General features: G+C 42.7%; 1 protein-coding gene across 3 annotated transcripts in view; it reads left to right on the forward strand.

The window, feature by feature from the left end:
• Positions 1-2,110: 2,110 nt before the first annotated feature.
• The window catches only part of NBN (nibrin), a 71,871-nt gene continuing 51,978 nt past the window's right edge, over positions 2,111-22,003 (forward strand). For 2 of the 3 annotated variants that reach the window (XR_013345113.1, XM_077810043.1), the window contains exons 1-4: positions 2,111-2,214; positions 8,002-8,135; positions 9,716-9,864; positions 16,920-17,079. Coding sequence is in view for 2 of the 3 variants with exons in the window: in XM_077810043.1 (XP_077666169.1) it covers positions 2,172-2,214; positions 8,002-8,135; positions 9,716-9,864; positions 16,920-17,079 (486 nt within the window). In the remaining variant the exon portion in view is untranslated. Of the gene's footprint in view, positions 2,215-8,001; positions 8,136-9,715; positions 9,865-16,919; positions 17,080-22,003 lie in introns of those variants that run through there. The other variant, XM_077810044.1, reaches the window with a different exon arrangement.

A 22,003-nucleotide genomic window follows, 5' to 3' on the forward strand; every position in this document is an offset into this window, starting at 1 on the left:
ATTAGAGGGTGGCAAATGCGCTAGGGGAATTGTAGACCAGTATGTCCTACATCTGTATCTGAAAAAGTGATTGAAATAATAATTAAAAATAAAAAATCACGTCTCACTAATCTACTAGAATTCTTTGACTGTGTCAAAGTCGTGGATAGAGAAGCAGTCAACATAATTTATTTACACTTACAAAAGGCCTTTGATAAGGTCCTATATGAGAGTCCACTAAAAAAGTAGTAGCAGAGGCAACATTTTAATTGATCAAAAACTGTGTAGGAGACAGAAAGCATAGAGTAGTTGGTTAATTTTCATCATGGCAAGAATATTAACCGTGGAGTGCCTCAAGGTTCTGTACCCAATCCTGTTTAATGTATTTATTAATTTCCTGGCAAGGGAAATGGGTTGTGAGGCAGCAAAAGTACTCTACTTTCATGTACTAAACTTGCTGAGATTTCAGATAAGAACTATATTTCCTTCTTTATGTTATTTAATCCCCATATGTAATGGCTTTAAATGTGGTAAAGTGCTTTTTGGCCATGACATTTTAATTGTTTATTTAAAGCAAATACGATAATAAGAGTATAACAAAAGACTTTTCACAAGATAAAAAGCAGTAAGGACAAACAATATTAGAAAAGACAAAAAATGAATTTTATTGCTGGTAAAATATGCTGAATGAACAATTCTGAAATTTATCAACAGAAAAGATACAACAGACTCTGACAAGCTGAGTGTGTTTTTGCCCTGATCTGAAGGATCTAGAGGTCAGAGGTCATACTCTACGCCTATTCAATCCTGGGCCTCTGCTGAGGCTGCCAAAAAGGTTGCAAAGTCAACAATGCACAGTATAGGCTGGTGGTGAGCAAGAGGATGAACGGGGCATGTCCCTTTCCCCAAGTTTTTTACTAAAGTGCACTCCATTTATCAGAATCACTGATAGAAGAATCAACCATGTATAGTGATCAAAACCACTGGGATAAAATCATTCCAATACTAACCTGTTCTCCGCTTGTAAGAATCAAATCATCTGGGACGGATGTGATTCTTATAAAAGGAGTGCACTGTACTTTGTTGATATTCCCCTGTAATGGTTGTCAGTCTGTCCTACCCCCAAGACTACATGTCTGTGCCTAGTAATGACAGTTGGCAGGATGTTCTTCCATAGGACCTCAGATCTGGGAACACAAGTCCTCTCCAGCTCCCTGATAGTTGAGTTTGTTACTCAGAATGTGCTGCAAGGCTCATCTTTCCCCCCTGTAATGTTGCATGTAAGGTGTTGGGTAGAGCTGGTAGAGATGGGACTCTGAGGATAGTCTCTGTGTGTGTTTGTGCACATGCAGGGTAGGTGGGGTTATTAATTTCTATTATATTTATGTAGATATTGGGTTGATTTGGTTTGCGGAAACTGAAATGTCAATATATAAGGATTATCAAGGCTGCCCAATGCATTGGATGGAAGCTCTGGTATTGTTTATAAACATTCACATTAAAAAAAAATTGTTAGGCTGGTATTGTGATCAGGATGCCTCACTGCTAGGAACTAGACAGGAACTCCAACCTCATTGCATATGTGCTATCAGAGACCCAGTCAGACATTAGCTAATGGATGCAATTCAAACTAGTGTCCCAGAGCAGAGGAGAAAGGATCCATGCCCAGACCTTTGAGCCCCTCTCATAAGTGTTTTAATAGTAATAATCATATTCGAAATTCCAATACTTAATTCAAAGAATCATTTATAGCAAGTCTCTTCATAACCCTGAATAAGGTAGGTGAGCTGGAAGCAGTGCAGCGTCCCCTCCTTCCCCGCACGACTGTCCTGACCTTGAGCTGGCAACAGTGCAGTTGCTGATTGATGAGATTACGTTATGTGTTACTGTACCACCAACCACGCCCGGACTCCCAGCTGGCAACAGTGCAGCCTCCCCTACCCCCACCCATACTCTGCCTGGCCGCAGTGCAACCTCTTCCGCCCCCACCTGCGTCCGTCCAGTCGCCGCGCCTGCGCGCAGTCAGCCGGCCGAAGTAGCCGTTATTCCCCTCCCAGGCGACAGGTGGCGCTGCAAGCCCCGTGCTTCAGCGAGTCTTGGTCCTCTCCGCGCGGGAGCGCGCCCCGGGACACGGCCGCGGATTGTGGACTGGACGGTGCCAGCTGAGGAGGTCTTCCCCCCCCCCGCCGGGGATGTGGAAGCTGGTGCCAGCGGCAGGGCCCGCGCCTGCTCCAGGTAAGGGCTGGCAGCAATGCCGTGTTCCCTACCCCCCAGCCCCGTGGCCTCTGGGCTCCTGTCCACTCCCACCTGGCCCTGCTGCCCGGTGGGATCCGTACTGGGACCGAGGCCGGCGGGCACGTTGCCTGAGGGTGGGGCAATGGGGTGGCGCCGATTCAGGGGTCCTGGGGCGGGGGGCAGTGCCAGGAACAACCCCCTCAGTCATAGGTGCCAGACCTAGGGGTGCAGGAGCACCCCTTGGGTTCAAGTGGTTTCCATCATAGACAGGCTTTTCAGTTTGGTTCTGGGGCTTTCAGCACCCCCAGGATACAAATTGTTTCTGCATTTGTTTCTTACAATTCAGTGCATCAGGGTGAGCGGCCCGCGGGGCTTCCAGCTGCGAGCTTCTGGTGCACTGCAGAATCAGCGTCTGTGTCCCCTTTAAATAAGGATTTTAAGTTGGGTCTAATCTGGATGGTCTCCTAACCGTACCAGCGCGTGATTTTGTAACCTAAACGATAGCATGTGGCCATGAGTTCGACAGGCTAAATGTGTCTCCTTTAAAAACATAGTTTACTCATTTTAATGTGATTGCGTTTTCAGTTTTGTTCAGTGCCCCCTTTATTATGTGAAGGTGTGTATAGGAGTGAATGTAGAAACATACCTTTTACTTCTATTTGTTTTCTCTTTGCCATTTATTCTATGACCCCTCTTATGTCTCATCTTTAAATATGCAATGTAATTATTACCTCACCCACCTTGTCTCTTTCATCCCTAAATAGTTACTCTTGAGGTTTTTTAATATGAAATTCTTTTTGTGCCTTTGATCATTTTCATCACTTCTTTGAAGCCTTTTTTTTTTTTTTGACATGACGTGACCAGAACTGATCACAATATTCTAAATGGAGTTGTGCTATTGATTTATGTAATATTTCCAGTTGTTATTTTCTGTCATTCTTTATGCAGGTTAACAGTTCGTTTGTATTTATGATTGCTGCTGTGCGTTTGGGGGAGGTTTTCCTTGAGTTGTCCACAATGCGTCTTTTTGTTTGGGTTTGTAAAGTTAATTTAGAACCCTGTATTTTGTATGAGTGGTTCAAATTTATTCCTTCCAATATGTGTTACTTTGTATGTGTCAACAATAAACTTTCTCTGCCATCCACCTTTGTCAGGGCCCTCTGGACTTCCTTAATCATCTATATACTTGCCCATCCAAAATAACTTCTTAGTTACTTTGACCATCTTAAATTTTGCCACCTTGCATTTCTTCCACTTTTCCACTTCATTAATATATTAAATAACATCAGCAACATATAGCTAGTGTATGCCAACTGCCAGAATTATTCTTTTTAACCACGGTGTCATTTGAGTCTGCTCTGAGCAGGAACTTTACCTGGGCTACAATGACAGTGCAAGAATTTGATTAAAACTTATGTAGAACACAGTCTTGTGGCCTCAGTTATACTGCTTAGTTAGCTGATAGTTTAACTGAGGGCAGCAATTGTATTTACAAGAAAGAAGTTTTACTTCATGTTATACAGTGAAATAGGCTGGGTAAATTTCTTCAGTTGAATTAAAATATGAAAAGGTTTTGGGGAGAAAAAATACTTTACATTTTTAAATAAATTCTTGAAGAAAACAGTCCGTCCTCTTTCCTCACTATGATCTGACTTTAATTGCTTGAAAAAGATATCAAGTAGATGGAGGAATGTAGGCTCCAGAAACGTCAAGTTGCAGAACACATGCAGCCTGGGTAGCTGCAGTGCCTGTGTGTAGTGGAACTGTCTTTCTTGCATGCCTCATCCCTAACCTGGCTAGGGTATTTTTCAGGGGATCATTTATTCTTCATGCCTGTTCGTTCTTTGATTTCTTGACCAAGGTCTGGTTTGCACTAGAAAGTTTTGCTGGCATAGTTATGTCAGTTAGAAGTCTGGAAAAAGAATCATGCCCTAAACCCTTAACTGACCTAGCCATGCTAATAAAAACTATTGTAGATTTTATTCAGGGAACAGGTATAAACCATACTGGCAACAGAACTCCTCTAGCGTTATTTGCTATACCAACAAGTGTAGACTGGGACTTAAATTGCCAATGAAGGAGACAATTAGAATCTGCTTTGGTGATGGTACATGTGTTGTGAAAACTTGCCACTAGGAATGAGACTGAAACCAAATTAATTTAATTTAGGTTCCCCAGAAAATTGTTAAACTTCAAGTCCTTGGTAATTCACTGATGTAATTAAAACTTGGCATTCTAACTCTGATTATGGAAGAATGTAATGATATTAGGAAACTTAAAATTGCAGAGGAAAGAAAGACTTGTCTTTAATTTGGACACATTCTGACTCAAATCCTATAGGATTGATCCTTGGAACTATATGGCCTTGAGGTCAGCTATGTTCTTTAGCCCTATCAATTGAGTCCTTAGCAGTTCAGATCTTACATTTCATTGCACTGAAGGGTTTTGGATGTGAGATGCTCTGCAATCTTCCAGAAACCAATAAAATACATTTATAAGGTACTGTCATTCCCAAATTGGCAGTCTTAAAAGTATCTAGAGAATAAATATAGGGGTCTCTCATTTTCTCAGTTGCACCTGTGCATCTTCAATATGAATTGCATACATGCAGGTGTTGGGCTGATTAGGTGCAGTTTTGGCACTGGCAAGTCACTTCACTTCTTTTCCTTAGTTTCATTGTCTGTACAATTTGGGCTTCATCTTTTCTGTCAGGCTCCAGTTGGAAGGTGATTGACATGATGGAGGTCTCAGAGTAACAGCTTTGTTAGTCTGTATTTGCAAAAAGAAAAGGAGTACTTGTGGCACCTTAGAGACTAACCAATTTATTTGAGCATAAGCTTTCGTGAGCTACAGCTCACTCTGAAACCTTTCTTTTACTGGTTCCCTATCACTGGTGAAACTGATTACACTTGCAGAGTTTTTGTGCTGACATAGGCTTAGTGTCTTCCCAGTGCATAAATTTAGTAATAAAACGACTAACATGATGTGTTCGTTATGCAATTATCTTGACCTTATATTGTCCTTTCCTTAACCTACCCTTGCATAATGATAGGTTTCAGAGTAGCAGCCGTGTTAGTCTGTATTCACAAAAAGAAAAGGAGTACTTGTGGCACCTTAGAGACTAACCAATTTATTTGAGCATAAGCTTTCGTGAGCTACAGCTCACTTCATCGGATGCATACTGTACAGTCTAAATTGGTTAGTCTCTAAGGTGCCACAAGTACTCCTTTTCTTTTTATGATGGAGGTCCTCATTCTTGAAGGAAGAATCTTCATTTTCTTGGCTACTATCACATATAGAAGGGAGGGTTTCTACTCTCTCAATCTCTTTTTTGGGGTCCTCCTCCCCTATGAACAATGTCAGTGCCTACAACTAAAATATTCTTTTTCTCTTAAGTGCCTGTTAGTAATCCTGTTTATTTAAATATCACTATAGCAAGTCTCATTTTTAGGATCTTGTAACCTGACCATAAAAAATTGTTCCCCATTGAAATGTGACACAATGTCAGACTGAGAGTGAACATTTAAAATAATAATGAAGACCATACTTCTGTATATCCTTGCTCATGTGAGTAATCAGTGGTTCACAGTCATGCTGGAAGGGCATAACGAGTGGGGTCCCGCACGGATCAGTTCTGGGTCCAGTTCTGTTCAATATCTTCATCAGTGATTTAGATAATGGCATAGAGAGCACACTTATAAAGCTTGTGGATGATACCAAGCTGGGAGGGGTTGCAAGTGCTTTGGAGGATAGGATTAAAATTCAAAATGATCTGGACAAACTGGAGAAATGGTCTGAAGTAAATAGGATGAAATTCAATAAGGACAAATGCAAAGTACTCTACTTAGGAAGGAACAGTCAGTTGCACACATACAAAATGGGAAATGACTGCCTAAGAAGGAGTACCGCGGAAAGGGATCTGGGAGTCATAGTGGATCACAAGCTAAATATGAGTCAACAGTATAACGCTGTTGGGAGGAAAAAAAAGCGAACATCATTCTGGGATGTATTATCAGGAGTATTGTAAGCAAGACACGAGAAGTAATTCTTCCGTTCTACTCTGCGCTGATTAGGCCTCAACTGGATTATGGTGTCCAGTTCTGGGCACCACATTTCAGCAAAGATGTGGACAAATTGGAAAAAGTCCAGAGAAGAGCAACAAAAATTATTAAAGATCTAGAAAACATGACCTATGAGGGAAGATTGAAAAAACTGGGTTTGTTTAGTCTGGAGAAGAGAAGACTGAGAGGGGACATAACAATTTTCAAGGATATAAAAGGTTGTTACAAGGAGGAGGAAGGAGAAAAATTGTTCTTAACCTCTGAGGATAGGACAAGAAGCTTAAATTGCAGCGAGGGTGGTTTAGGTTTGACATTAGGAAAAACTTCCTAACTGTCAGAGTGGTTAAGCACTGGAATAAAGTGCCCACGGAGGTTGTGAAATCTCCATCATTGGGGATTTTTAAGAGCAGGTTGGACAAACACCTATCGGGGATGGTCTAGATAATATTTAATCCTGCCACAAGTGCAGGGGACTGGACTAGATGACCTCTCAAGGTCCCTTCCAGTTCTATAATTCTGTGATTCTAAATGCTGCTGCTTTTAGTTTCCCAAGCCACCCCAGAGTAAGTGTGTTTGAGTTAATTTTAATACTGGCAACAGGGTTCTAAGTAGTGCAGTGAAACTGAGTAGAATCTTTTTAGTAATTCTGCTGCTTAGGGAAGTGATGAGCAGCAGCAGAGGCACTGTTATTGTTATTGTTATTATATTCAGAAAGACAGCACTGCACAGCTATTCATATTTGAAAGTTACCTGCTCAGGGCTATAAAGTGACTCTTTCCTTAAATGAAAGCTTGTGTTCTGTAGAAATTGGTGCTTTACCCCTTTATTCACCCACCTTGATCAGGAAAAGTTTCTTTCTACTGGCAAATAGGTGAACATGTTTTTCATGTTCACTCAAAATGTATGCAATTGTGCCATCATGTTGTCTAGATTACAAATGCCAAGAGTGGAATATAACAGTCAGTCAAAGTGGAGTGGATATTTACCAGCTATGATCTAATTTCTCTTGTAGATCATCCAGCATTCAATTAAAAAGTTGTAGGATTTTTTCATCTGAATCTCTTTTGTACGTTGTCTTTCTGAGTAATATTCTGGAATAGCAGTATGTTATACTTTTTCCTTCACATAAAACTTAATGGTTCCCAAAAGTGGTACTGTACATTTCCTGTAAGCAGTACTGCAAGTTGTTTTTAGTTAGCACTGTGATGCACTTCATTCTCTGGAAGATTGCCGTAGAACTATTAACTACTTTTTCCCTCACAACAGTGAGTCTAGCTCAAGTGTGCAGAAGCCAGTGAGAAAGAAAAAATGTAGCTGTAAAATAGAATTGCACTTCCAATCCTGCCCAATACATCTAGGACAAGGAGTAATGGTCTCAAGTTGCAGTGGGGGAGGTTTAGGTTGGATACTAGGAAAAACTTTTTCACTAGGAGGGTGGTGAAACACTGGAATGCGTTGCCTAGGGAGGTGGTGGAATCTCCTTCCTTAGAAGTTTTTAAGGTCAGGCTGGACAAAGCCCTGGCTGGGATGATTTAATTGGGGATGGGTCCTGCTTTTGAGCAGGGGGTTGGACTAGATGACCTACTGAGGTCCCTTCCAACCCTGATATTCTATGATTCTATGATTACAGGACTGAGTTTGGTATATATTAACAAAAGCTTTTAAATGGCTCACAAGTACTTATGTTTTTCTGCTGTTAAATATTTGTAAATTTTGTTGTTCTCAGGAGAGCCATATCGACTTTTGGTTGGTACTGAATATGTTGTTGGACGCAAGAACTGTGCAATTTTAATTCAGGATGATCAGTCAATAAGTCGAAGTCATGCAGTTCTGACTGTCACCCACCCTGAAACTAACCTTGTAAGTATCCACTTTACTAGTTATGGCTATATGACCTAAAACTGACTGGGTTTAGGGATACTCCCCCACCTTTAATATATGCTCTTCAATCTGAAATCATTTCCAGTCTTATTCCAACAAACCTACATTTTACGGTGGCAGTAGACTCATGCTGTCTTTTTCTTGAATATTTCTAAGGGCTTCTCTACACAGGGAAATTGACTGACAAAATTATACTGCTGTAATAATATCGGTATATTTCCCCCTGTGGATACTCTTGTGCCCACATGGGGAGTTATATTGGTGTAATTATGTCAGTAAATTTCCCCATATAGACAGGCCTCGTAAGGTTTGGTATTGATTGTGACTCACTTCATTTTCTGTATTCCAAGCTTGTGTCTTTGGGTATGTCTACACAGCAACTAGACACCTGTGGCTGGCCCATGGCAGCCAGCTCGGGCTGTGGGGCTTGTTTCATTGCTGTGTAGACTTCCAGGCTTGGGCTGGAGCCCGAGCTCTAGGACCCTGCAAGGTGGGAGCCCAAGCCTGGAAGTGTACACAGCAAAGGAATAGCCCTGCAGCCCGAGCCCCATGAGCTCGAGTCAGCTGGACAGGCCAGCCGTGGGTTTTTCTTTGCTATGTAGACATAACCTTCCGCTGACTTCTTGAGGTAGTTGAGTCTCACTTATGTAACTGAGCAAAATTTGATACGGTTTGTTCCACACAGAAACATTTTTCTTGTTATTTCCCGTGATTAATATAATCCGTATGTAAATTACATACCAACATTACAATGCCTGGGGGGGATTGTAAAGAGTAAAAATGATCAAAAATGATCAATTAAGGTATTTGAATGTGAATATTCAATTAAGTTTATGGTTTGTGTATTTGGTAACTATCACATTGGTGACATATCACATATGTAAAACATTGCACAGCAACCTTAGAATGGCTTTCTGTAATTTGATGCACAATAGTGGACCCTAGCTGTAGCACAGAGGCCCACTAAAGTCAGCAGGGCTCTGTATGTATGCAGGGTCCACCTGCATGCATTGAGTTGCAGAACTAGGGCTTTAATTCTGACCCACACAAATACTTATGAATATCTACAAACTCTAAAGGTAATAGAATAGCTATATAAATTTCTCCATAGCTTCTAGACTGGTCACAGAGAAGGCAAAAAATGAGCAATGTTACACAAAAATTTACTAAAAAGTAAATCTGTAGTGGTAGGAAATGCACCCCAACATCACTCTGAGCTATAATAGCACATCCTGATATTGGTACATGGGTACAGATGCATTGGTATCATGACTACCATATAACAAAAGGCAGAGGTAGTGAATTATAGTAAAACAAAGTTGAATGCAAAAAATACTACTTCTCTTAAGTAGTTATGGAGATTTTTTTCTCAATTGTTTGTAATGGAAAGGAGGTGATAAACTTTGAACTGCATAGCTAACATTTGTCTCAATATACTGTATATTTTTAAGACAGAAATATGAATATCTCATAAGTGTTTTCATTTTATACATCTGCTGCTGCTTGTTCTGTAACAATATAAGATAATTTTCTGAGTACCTATTTATATTCATTTTCAGAGTCAAGCTCTCTCAGTCCCTGAATTGATAATAAAAGACACCTCTAAGTATGGCACCTCTGTTAATGGAGAAAAAGTTTTGAATGGTACTTCCAGAACTCTGAAGTCTGGTGATAGAGTCAATTTTGGAGTCTTTGAAAGCAAGTTCAGGTGAGAACTAGTTGGATTTATTCTGAAATGCTGAAATAAAATTGCAGCTGTCAGGGTGTACTTAAGGAGGTAAAAGAATAGAGAAAATAGTGATAAATTTCTGTAAAGAAGGAAAATAAAGTGATATGTGTTCAACCTTCAAGTAGAAGGTTCTTCCTGTGAATTGACATTGAAACCTTTTGTGGTAAAAGATTAGCCCATAAGTGACTCTGCATCATAAGCATTAAGTGTCCTAAAATTAGCCTAAACAAAGAATGAAAACCCTATTTAAGAAAACTGTTCCTAAAACATCCATGACCCTTTACAAAAGGAATAAAATTTGGGGGCATGAGATGAAATTTGGCAGAGTCTCCTTCCGCTGTCAGTGATGTGGAGAGAAAGGAACTAAGGAAGCTGCAGAGCTGCACTCTTACACAGCCTTTGATTTAAGAGGTAAGGCAGTGATTTTCCTCATAAATATACAGTGATACTCAAGGAAGAAATAAAGTAACTGATAACTTTTTTTTTAATGACTGTTAAATCAGTGTTAAAGGAGGTTGGAAGCTGGCTTTGTCTCTTAAATTGGGCTCCTACTCCGACTCATTGCTACCAGTGTCATTAGTTTGTAGCAGAACAGCACTCTTTAGTTCTTATAACAATAAGCTACTTTAGTGTATCGCATTTAGCAAATATATTTGAAACGTTTCAGAAACTAATATCACAGAACCATATTCAGTCATGACTTTAGCACCAAAAAGTGGAACAATTTTAAGCCAAAGAACAATGTACAATACACTCTTGGAAAATAGAATCATAGGACTAGAAGGGACCTCGAGAGATCATCTAGTCCAGTCCCCTGCACTCAAGGCAGAACTATGTAATAACTAGACCATCCTTGACAGCTGTTTGTCTAACCTGCTATTAAAAATCTCCAATGATGGAAATTCAACAACCTCCCAAAGCAGGGGCGAGCAAACTTTTTGGCTCGAGGGCCATATTGGGATTGCGAAACTATATGGAGGGCCGGGTAGGGAAGGCTGTGCCTCCCCAAACAGCGTGGCCCCCTTCCCCTATCCGCCCCCTCCCACTTCCTGCCCCCTGATTGCCCGCTTCAGAACTCCCGACCCATCCAACCCCCCATGCTCCTTGTCCCCTGACTCCCCCCGACCCCGGGACCCCTGCCCCTAATGCCCCCGGGATCCCACCCCTATCCAACCCCCCCTGCTCCCAGTCCTCTGACTGCCCCGACTCCTATCTACACCTCTATCCTGACAGGCCCCCCGGGACTCCCACGCCTATCCAACCCCCCCTGCATTCCCTGACTACCTCCCCCAGAACCTCCGCCCCATCCATCCAATCTCTGCTCCCTGTCCCCTGACAGCCCCCCCAGGACCCCTTGCCCCTTATCCAACCCCCCCGCTCCCCACCCCCTTACCATGCTGCTCAGAGCAGCAGGACTAGCAGCTGCACTGCCTGGCCAGAGCCAGCCATACTGCCCGCGCGGCGGCGTAGCTGCGGCGGAGGGGGAATGGTGGGGGAGGGGCCGGGGGCTAGCCTCCCTGGCCGGGAGCTCAGGGGCTGGACAGGAAGGTCCTGTGGACCGTAGTTTGCCCGTCTCTGTCCCAGAGCAATTTATTCCAGTGCTTAACCACCCTGACAGTTAAGAAGTTTTTCCGAATGGCCAACCTAAACCTCCCTTGCTGCAATTTAAGACCCTTACTTGTCCTATCCTCAGAGGTTGAGGAGAATAATTTTTAAGAAAATAACTTATTACTGTAGAGTAAGCATAAGTTAGTAGCAGTAATCAACACCTCAGTATTCAAAATATAAAACTTTCAAGAGATGTCTTAGCACAAAGGTTCCCAAGCACTTTTTTGCTGTGACCCCCATGGGTGTCACACAACAGCCTTGCCAACTCCCATTTATCTGAGGCAGCAAGTGACTCAGGAAAGAGGGCGGCTCATGCCCAGGTTGAAAGTAGGACCCAGCTGCCTCCGTCTTTGGAGGAGTCCATGGCAGCATGTCACAGAGAGGGTGAGGGGGCCTAGGATCCAGCTGGCTCCATCTTTGGAGGAGTCCATGGCAGCATGTCACAGAGAGGGTGCGGAGGCCTAGGATCCAGCTGGCTCCGTCTTTGGAGGAGTCCATGGCAGCATGTCACAGAGACGGTGAGGAGGCCTGGTCCTATCTCCCCCCTGCCCTCAGTCCTTCAAGCTCCAGAGGGTTTAACATATGTGGAGCTGCGGCTGGCCAGGTGTCCTAGACAGGGTAGCAGGGAGGAGAGCACTCAGGGAGTTCTCAGTAATCTGTAAGGGGAGGAGGGGGAGAGCAGTAAGCTGCTGCCAGGGCTGCAAGTCCTGCCCCTGAGGACTCCCTGTGTGCTCTCCCAGCTACTGTCCTGACCTTGCCTAGACACCCGGCTGGCCATGGTCCTATACCCCAGCTTGTTTCCCCCTCCCCCCAATAACCTTTTTGTGCTCGTCACCCCCCTTCCAGTTTGAAAACCAATGACTTAGCATACAGGGGCCTGTTGGTTTTATCTCAGTTCATAAAGATTTGGAAGAGCTCTTTTCATACGCCATAGCCCTGTACTATGGATTGTGCCACATGAGTAGTAGTGCATCATTCTGCATAATTCCCAGCACAATATCCAATAGTTCGACCTCTCCAGTTTCTGATGATAACCATTGCTGGCTATTGATAATATTTTTTCTCATGACTGGATGTCATTGTTCCATTAATGTATGCAACTAAGCTACATCAGAAATTCGTGCAGCTTGACATATCTGCCCTTTTTTGCTACAAAGGACAGAGGGAACAAGAAACTAGGAACATCTTCGTGCAAAAATTTGCTAATTCATTCTCCCTCTCTTGCCATAGAAGGAGGAGGAAGATTAGCCCTTAAACTAGCTAATATATCAAGATATTCAGAGAGACAAGGTAGGTAAGGTAGTACCTTTTATTGGACCAACTTCTGGTGATGGAAGGGACAAGCTTATATCACTTCATATACCTTGTCTTTCTTATATCCTGGGACCAACAAAGCTGCAACACTGCAAACGACATTCAGAGACACAGCCACATTTGTGTAACAATCTTGTATCTCTCTAATACAGCGGTGGGCAAGCTATGGCCTGCGGGCCAGATCCGGCCCCTCAGGGCTTTGGATCCTGCCAGCGGGATTGCCACCCTGTGGCGCCATGGACCCTGCTCCACTCCGGGAAGCAGCCAGCACCACATCCCTGAGGCCCCTGGGGGAAGAGGGGCAGAGGGCTGATTGCGCTGCCCTTGCCTGTGGGTACCTTTCCCGAAGCTCCCATTCCTGGCCAATGGGAGCTTCGGGGGAGGTACCCACAGGCAAGGGGAGCGCATTCAGCCCTCTGTCCCCCACTCCCCCAGGGGCCTCAAGGATGTGGTGACGGCCACTTCCTGGAGCGGCATGGGGCTGGGGCCTCGGCAGGCAGGGAGCCTGCCCTGGCCCCGGTGTCCACCGCTGCCACCCCCGAGCCGGTCCAGGTTAGTGGACCTGGGCTTGTGCCCGCACCCTAAACCCCTCCTTCACCCTGCACCCCAACCCCCTGCCCTGAGTCCCCTGCTAGTACGCCAACCCCCTGCCCTGAGCCCCCGCCACACCCCGCACACCTCCTGCACCCCAACCCCCTGCCCTGAGCCCCTCCTGCACTCCCTCCCTGCACCACTGCCCCCTCCCACACCCCACACTCCCTCCTGCACCCCAACCCCCTGCCCCAGCCCTAAATTCATGGCCCTGCATGCAAATCCCCCACCCAGATGTGGCTCTCAGGCCGAAGAGTTTGCCCACCCCTGCTCTAATAGCTATTAGCCTTCCAGCTGTCAGGAGCAGACATACTAAGAATTCCTCTCCCCACACTGCAGAACTCTACTGCTTTCTTCTCTCCCTCAGGAAAGTTAATGCTGACAGGATCCACAATAATTTGCCTGCAAAAATCCTAGCATTTTGAAGATGGAGATGTATTTCTTGTGGCATTGGGACTTCCTTTCTACCTTCCTTCCAATCCTCCTCCCAGTTCCAGGGTTTTATCTTCCTACTGTGGAGGCAGTGGTGCTGGAATAATTTTTATAGTTGGGGTGCTGAGAGCCATTGAACGAAACTGTAAACCCTTTATATAATGGAAACCACTTCAAGCCGGGGTGCTGCAGCACCCCTAGTGCCAGCACCAATGAGGGGATAAAGCCCTTACATTACTATATGATTCTTTAATAGAGCAGCAGAGGGGGAAATTGAGTCAAAGCCAAAGAAGAAAGTGTGGGTTTCTCAGGCAAGATTTAAGGGATGGGAGACTTGATGAGGAAGAGTGATGCAGATTCAGATTAGAGGAGCTGTATAGAAGGATTTTTTTACACTAACAGGAGAGAGAGGAAGCGGTGCTGGAAATGTAAAGGGAATGGACAGAAAATTGAACTTGTAACAAATTTAAAAAAAAATATATTTCACACTTAATGGGAATGAAGGGTTCTTAACCAGTGTAAATTTAAACTTAGGGTGAACAAAATTAGTACATTCTTTAAAACAGTGACTTTCAACCTTTCCAGACCACTGTACCTCTTTCAGGAGTCTGATTTGTCTTGTGAACCCCTAAATTTCACCTCACTTAAAAACTACTTGCTTACAAAATCAGACACAAAAATATAAGTGACACAGCACACTATTACTGCAAATGTGCTTACTTTCTCATTTTTACCATATCGTTATAAAATAAATCAATTGGGATATAAATATTGTACTTATATTTCAGTGTATAGTATATAGAGCAGTATAAACAAGTAATTGTATGAAATTTTAATTCGTACTGACTGCTAGTGCATTTTATGTAGCCTGTTGTAAAACTAGGCAAATATCTAGATGAGTTGATGTACCCCCTGGAAGACTTCTGTGTACCCCCGGGGTACAAGTACCCTGGTTGAGAACCACTGCTTTAAAAGAAGCAACATCTATTTTAACTTGAATTTTACTTTGACATTTGTTAGTTATGTATGTATTTTCTTTAATCAACTGTCCTATTCAGTATACTTGGCATATTTTGTTGATGCTATTAGACCTTAAAAGATCCACATAAATTTCCTTCCTGAACTTCCAGTCTCCTTGTCTTCAGGGTAGCCAATTAGGAGGGCTGCCTTGGAGTAAGGATTCCCAGGGCTTTCAGGCTCCCCCAGCTCCTTGGCAGTGGGAACCTTTGGAGTTTCTGCTCCCTGAACTGCCTGACTTCCAGACTCCCTGGGCTGCCCAGCTTGCTGCCTGCGGGGGCTCCAGACAGGAATGTTTCAGACAGGAATTCCAGGTTTCAGACAGCTCCATCTGCCTATAATGTTTCACTTTAACTGTTTAGACTAGGACTGTTGATTAATCGCAGTTAACTTACATGATTAACTCAAAACAATTTATTGCAGTTTAAAAAATTGCAATTAATCACAGTTTTAATCGCACCATTAAATAGAATACCAATTGAAATTTATTATAAATATTTTTGTATGTTTTTCTACATTTTCAACTATATTGATTTCAATTCTAACACAGAATACAAAGTATACAGTGCTCACTTTATATAATTTTTATTACAAATATACTGTAAAAATGATAAAGAAATAGTATTTTTCAATTCACCTCACACAAGTACAGGAGTGCAGTGCAATTTCTATCGTGAAAGTGCAATTTTACAAATGTAAATTTTTTTTGCTATGTAACTGCACTCAAAAACAAAACCATGTAAAACTTCAGAGCCTACAAGTCCATTCGGTCTTACTTCTTGTTCAGCCAATTGCTAAGACAAACAAGTTTGTTTACATTTACAGGAGATAATGCTGCCCTCTTCTTATTTACAATGTCACCTAAAAGTGAGAGCAGGCATTTGCATGGCACTTTTGTCGCTGGCCTTGCAAGATATTTGCTTGCCAGATATGCTAAACATTCGTATGTCCCTTCATGCTTTGGACACCATTCCAGAGGACATGCTTCCATGCTGGTGACGCTTGTTTAAAAAAAAAAAAAATAAACGTTTTAATTAAATTTGGGACTGAACTCCTTAGGGGAGAATTTTGTCTCCTGCTCTGTTTCACCCAAATTCTGCCAGATATTTCATGTTAGAGCAGTGTCGGATAATGACCGAGCACTTTCGTTTTAATAACACTTTCACTGCAGATTTGACAAAATGCAAAGAAGGTACCAACGTGAGCTTTCTAAAGATAGCTACAGCTCTGGATCCAAGGTTTAAGAATCTGAAGTGCCTTCCAAAATCTGAGAGGGACGATGTGTGGAGCGTGCTTTTAGAAGTCTTAAAAGAGCAACACTCCATGGTGGAAACTACCAAAACACCAAAAAAGAAAATCAACCCTCTGCTGGTGGCATCTGACTCAGATGATGAAAATGAACATGCATGGGTCTGCACTGCTTTGGATCGTTATTGAGCAGACATGGACACACGTGTTCTGATATGGTGGTTAAAACATGAAGGGACATAGGAATCTTTATTACATCTGGCACGTAAATATCTTGTAACGCAGGCTACAACAGTACCATGCGAATGCCTGTTCTCACTTTCAGGTGACATTGTAAACAAGATGCAGGCAGCATTATCACCTGCAAATGTAAACAAAATTTGTTTGAGCAATTGGCTGAACAAGAAGTAGGAGTGAGTGGACTTGTAGACTCTAAAGTTTTACATTGTTTTATTTTTGAATGCAGTTATTTTTTGTACATAATTCTACATTTGTAAGTTCAACTTTCATGATAAAGAGATTGCACTACAGTACTTGTAATGGGGGAATTGAAAAATGCTATTTCTTTTGTTTTTTAACAGTGCAAATATTTTGTAATAAAAAACAAATATAAAGTGATCACTGTACACTTTGTATTCTGTGTTCTTCTTGAAATCAGTATATTTGAGAATGTAGAAGACATCCAAAAAGATTTACATAAATGGTATTCTGTTATTGTTTAACAGCATGATTAATTTTTTTAATCGCATGATTAATCACAATTTTTTTTAATCGCTTGACAGCCCTAATTTAGACAATTCTCTTCTGTAATTTGTTCCTTGCAGAGTAGAATATGAACCTTTGATTGTCTGCTCCTCGTGTTTAGAGGTTTCTGGGAAAACTGCTTTAAATCAAGCTATTCTGCAGCTTGGAGGCCTTGTTGTGAATGATTGGTCAGAAGAATGTACTCATCTTGTCATGATATCAGTGAAAGTTACTGTTAAGGTAGGTTGAATTTCTGTATGTTAATACATTTTGTGACTTCAATATGAAAATGTATGGGCTGAAATCTTAGCACGCTATTGAAGTCAGTGGCAAAACTCTCCTTGACTTTAGTTAGGCCAGGTTTACACCCAGGAAAATGATTGTTTTCAAGTAAAGAGTCCTTAAAAACAAACTCAATATGAACACTTAACTAAAATCAGAAGAGTCTGAACTGTTTAGCAGTTAAAATATTTTGCAATTGTCCACTTTTGTGCATGATGTATTTTTCTGGGCTTTATTTTTTCTGTTTGCTATGGTATTTGAAAATGCAAAAGAAGCAGACCACTTAAGTAGGAATCAGAGGAACATAGGAGTTACTATATCATACTCTTAGGGTTGCAGTCCATAACATTCATTATCCTTAATGTCTGATAGAAGCCAGAACTGGATACTTTAGAGGAAGTGCAAGAAACCCTGTAGTAAATGGTTATGGAATAATCGGGCCATGGGGGCGGCGGCGGGGGGAAGGGGAGAGTTTCCTCCTAACTTGTAGTTAGAGGTTAGTTTCTATCCTCAAACATGAGAATTTAGGTCCTTTCTAGTTTGTATGAAAATCCTATGTAATGTAACTCTGGATGCTTTCATTAGACATTTGGATAAGACCATGCTACACTACAAAGTTTGGCTGACTCAGGTTACTTTGGCATAAAGCTATTGTATTTGCATACACTCGTATGTTTGTATATTTGGCTCTTTGCGTCTGTACTGTGTGTACTCACAAGGAGTGCTTGTGTTGATGCATAGTGCAATGCGCCATAGTTAGGTATCCCAGGGTGCAACTTGCCGCTGTCCAGCACACTGTCTTTTGGCACATTTTGGCAATGCATGGTGGGGTAGAAATGAGTTGTGCAGGGGTGACTGGGAACAAAGGGTGAAGTTCCCAGCATGCAACTGTCTCCATCCCATAATGTCATCCATATACCATAATTTTTGAGCCTTTAAAAATCCTGCAAACCCGTGCATCCCTTCTCGCTCTCCGCCATCTCTGACAGAAGATGCACTGCTCTGCACAGTTGTCATGTGTGTTGCAAACACAGGATGCACAGTCTTCTGCTATTGTATTTGCAGAGCTTCAATAAGAACTGCATCAGTGGGGAACATGATGATTTTGTGGAGGACAAATTGCTGTGGGAAATAGAGAGAAAAAATTCACGGTTATTCAGAGCAGCTGCAAATGGTGAAGCATTACCCTGGGCCTGAGAAATGAGTTCTGACTGGTGGGATTGCCTCATAATGCAGGTTTGGGATGAGAGCAGTGACTGCAACTTTTGGATGTGCAAGGCCACATTCCTGGATCTGTATGCCGACGTTACCCCAATCCTCCCTCTCATAGACACCGGACGAGAGCTGCACTTACCATGGAGAAATGAGTGGTGACTGCACTGTGGAAACTTGCAACACCAGATTGATTTCCCATTCACTGGTAGCATTTTGGAGTTGGAAAATCCACTGGGCTATTATGAGACAAGTGTGCAGGGCCATTAATTGTCTATTATGCAGGACCATGACTCTCGGCAACATGCAGGACATAGTGAATGGATTTTCAGCAAGGGAGTTCCCAAACTGCAGTGGAGTGATAGGTAGTATGAATATCCCTATTTTGGCACCAGCCCAACTTGCCCCAGAGTATTTCAACAGAAAGGGCTACTTTTCCATGGTTATGCAAGCATTGTTGGATTATTGGGACACTTCACTGACATCAGTCTTGGCTGGTAAAGGAAGGACATGATGCTTGTCTCTTTAAGAACACAGGACTGTTCAGAAAGCTGCAATCAGGGACTTTCTTTCATGGCTGGCGGATTACCATTGGTGATATTGATGAGTAGTGATCCTGAGGGATTCAGCCTACTCCTTGCTCCCATGGCTCATGAAGCAATGTACCAGCCATCTCAACAGCACCAAGGCAAAGATTCAACTACATTTATAACTATTAAACTGTTAATAACTATTTATAACTATTAAACTGTTTATCTGTGATCCTATGAGTTCTGTCACACTGTACAAGAACAAGTAAGTGGGTACTTTCGGTGCTGCTAGACATTCTGCAGCATATATTATGAATTAATAAAGATGAATTATTTCCCGAGGAATAGAATTTTGAGTAACAGAACCAGCGTGTAGAAAAATCTCTGCAATTTAAAAGCAAATACATTAAAAACTTAATAAATGAATGGAACAGAACTTAACAAGGGGAAAGAACATGTATGTTCATTTTAGTTACACTGACCTCTGAGAGCCACAGTTCCTGTATGTGTATGTGAAGCTGTGATTGTACTGAGGGTCCCCTGGTGTGGAGTGGTAGGGGGAGCTGCTGCGGCCATTTGGAATGTTGAGGGGGATATATGCAGTTACTGTACTGGAATTCTCCATGGACTGCAAAGGGAGGCGAGCCTATTGTTGAACCTCTAGGCCCACAAGAGTCTGCAGCATCTGTATTTGCTGACAGTGAAGCCCCATTATGTCCTGGTGCATCTCCCTCTGCATTTCCTGATGGGCCTCTTGGGTCTGTCTCCTGTCCACTCTTTCCTTCTCCAGTCTGAAATACTCACCCTCCAGCCCAATGCAGCACTGCCTTGCAGGATCTCGCTGAACACGTTATCTGGAGTCCTCTTGTTTTTTCTCCTTGTCTGACTCGGGTGTTTCGCAGGTGCGGAGGGGGCTGCAGCAGCTGCAGATAAAACAGAGGTACCATTGTTAGTATAGTAACAATGAAAAGCAAAAGTTAAAGGTTCAGAACTCCCTTCCTTTGTTCTCCTAAAGTTTCACATACGATATGCTTGTTGACACTTCTGCTTCAGAGAGCTTTTGTGCAGTACCACTCACAGTACCAGCCGGGGTGAGGATGGCCTTCAAGGGATGAGGAAAATGAGGAAGACGTTGCTCAGTTGCATGAAATTGAGTATAGGGCTATGGCACTGAATGCTGGCACCATTTTCCACGAGGTGGGGGTGATTGTTAACTGTTATCCTGAGGGTAACAAAGGAAGAGAGATCACAGCTGCTCATGGCATCTTGAAGTTGCCTGGGTCTGTATGCTGCTAGCCTGTTTACTGCAGTGGTGCCTGCCAAAGTTATTGCTGACTGGTGTGGGGAAGTGTCTTGCTGCGGAGGAAGAAATAAGGCTGCCATCACTAGAAACCTTGGGAGGAGGATTGCAGAGTACCTCCATGAAAGTTTCATTTGGTTCCCTCAGGAGGATTCAAAGGACATCTCTGTGTACATAAATAAATTGCTCCACATGACACATACTCCAACTCTCCTCATCTCACTCTTCTGGGGAATGAAAAGCAGATAACAATGCTACCTCTTTGTTATACCATTACTACTTTTAGTATGAGTAAATTAATGAAAAATTGATAACTGTGAATGAGTGTAATGGGAAATACATTTATACACTTACCTGACGTTCTTTCCCCGGCATCAGATTTACCCATGCTTGACTGCCAGGACTGACTTTGCAGTGGAGTCTCAAACAGGTCCTGGCTTGCAGCACAGCTGGACCCCCTGGTCAGATGTTCCCTATCCTCATCCTTGCTGTTTGCACCGGGGCATGTAGCTCTGGCTCCTCGGAAGTATCCATGGCGGTGGAGACTTCACCAAATATGGCATGCAGTTGTTTGTCAAAGTGGAAGCTCTGTGGCTTGGCTTTGAATTGACCGTTGGGTTCCCTGGCCGTCTTTTTTTGAAACTGGCAAATTGCCGGCACTACTATGATGGATCTCGCGCTTTCTCTTCTGTTTCTTCTGTTTCCAGTTCAGGGGAAGGTGGCACCGTTTCTTTCCCCTGAACTGGGGTATTAACTGCCCCACTAGTGTCCTAGAGGAGGGGAGTGGAGAGGGAGGGACCTGGGCCCGCCCTCTAGTCTGGGTCCCAGCCCAGGGGCTCTAGGGATAGTAGTAAACCACTTGAACTAGCGGTTCCTTCCCCTGGGCTACTTCCCTCTCCTGCCCTTGAGCTTGTGGGGCTTCCTACCTTCCCTCTGCACAAATCAGGTGCCCTTTTACCTAGGGTCTTGGTCTTATTAGCCCACTGCAGCGCTTCCCTCCAAACTGCTTTCTGCTTCAACACCAATCCACTCTGCTTCAGCTCCTCCTCTTGTCTGATTGAAGCAGGGGTTTTTTATCATGTGACTGGCTTCAGTTGCTCTAATTGGCTTCAGGTGCTTTAATTAATCTATAGCAAACTTTCTTCCCTCTACAGGGAATAAAGCTCCCTTCTAACACTCTTCTGCTGCCCTTTGGCCATGCTGTATCACAAAACTCAACAAGTCCTTGGCCTCGATAACCTGTGATTATAGTCAGTTGTGTAGGCTACTTATTAGAGCTGGCTAAACATTCATCATATTGTTTTTCCACCGCTTTTTGTCCTTCTAGCCAGTGAGTGTGCTAGAATGAATGATTTCCAGGATCTGTATGGCGTGGTTATCTGGTTTTTGTTTGGTTTGGTTTTTGTTTTCCAGTCTCAACTTTTCAAAACTTCCCCAACTGTGGAAAGTAAAGTCACAGTCTTCTATTTTCATTGTATAAATTTCTAACCATACAAAAACAAATATTTGGTAACCACATGGAGGATATTTTAAATGGTTATCTTTTAAAGTTGATTGGACAGCGGACTTCTACTTCTACAGTTAAAATTCATTGGGTATCTCACTGAGGGTGTTTGAATGGGTTGATAGCTACTTAACTTCAGTTAAAACTATTTGGATGAGAGTTGTACAGTGAATACCCTTTAGAACTCTGACACTTTCCACATACTGAGCAGATGTAGCACTGATAAGAGGCAGAGTTTAGTAAACTATTTTTTTTTCTTTTTTTGACAAGAGGGTACAGTTCTTCACTTGATCTATGTTAATAACTTCCTATTAGTTTCACCTCTACATCAAGAAG

Source organism: Eretmochelys imbricata, chromosome 2, assembly GCF_965152235.1.
Source record: "Eretmochelys imbricata isolate rEreImb1 chromosome 2, rEreImb1.hap1, whole genome shotgun sequence".
Lineage (NCBI taxonomy): Eukaryota > Metazoa > Chordata > Testudines > Cheloniidae > Eretmochelys > Eretmochelys imbricata.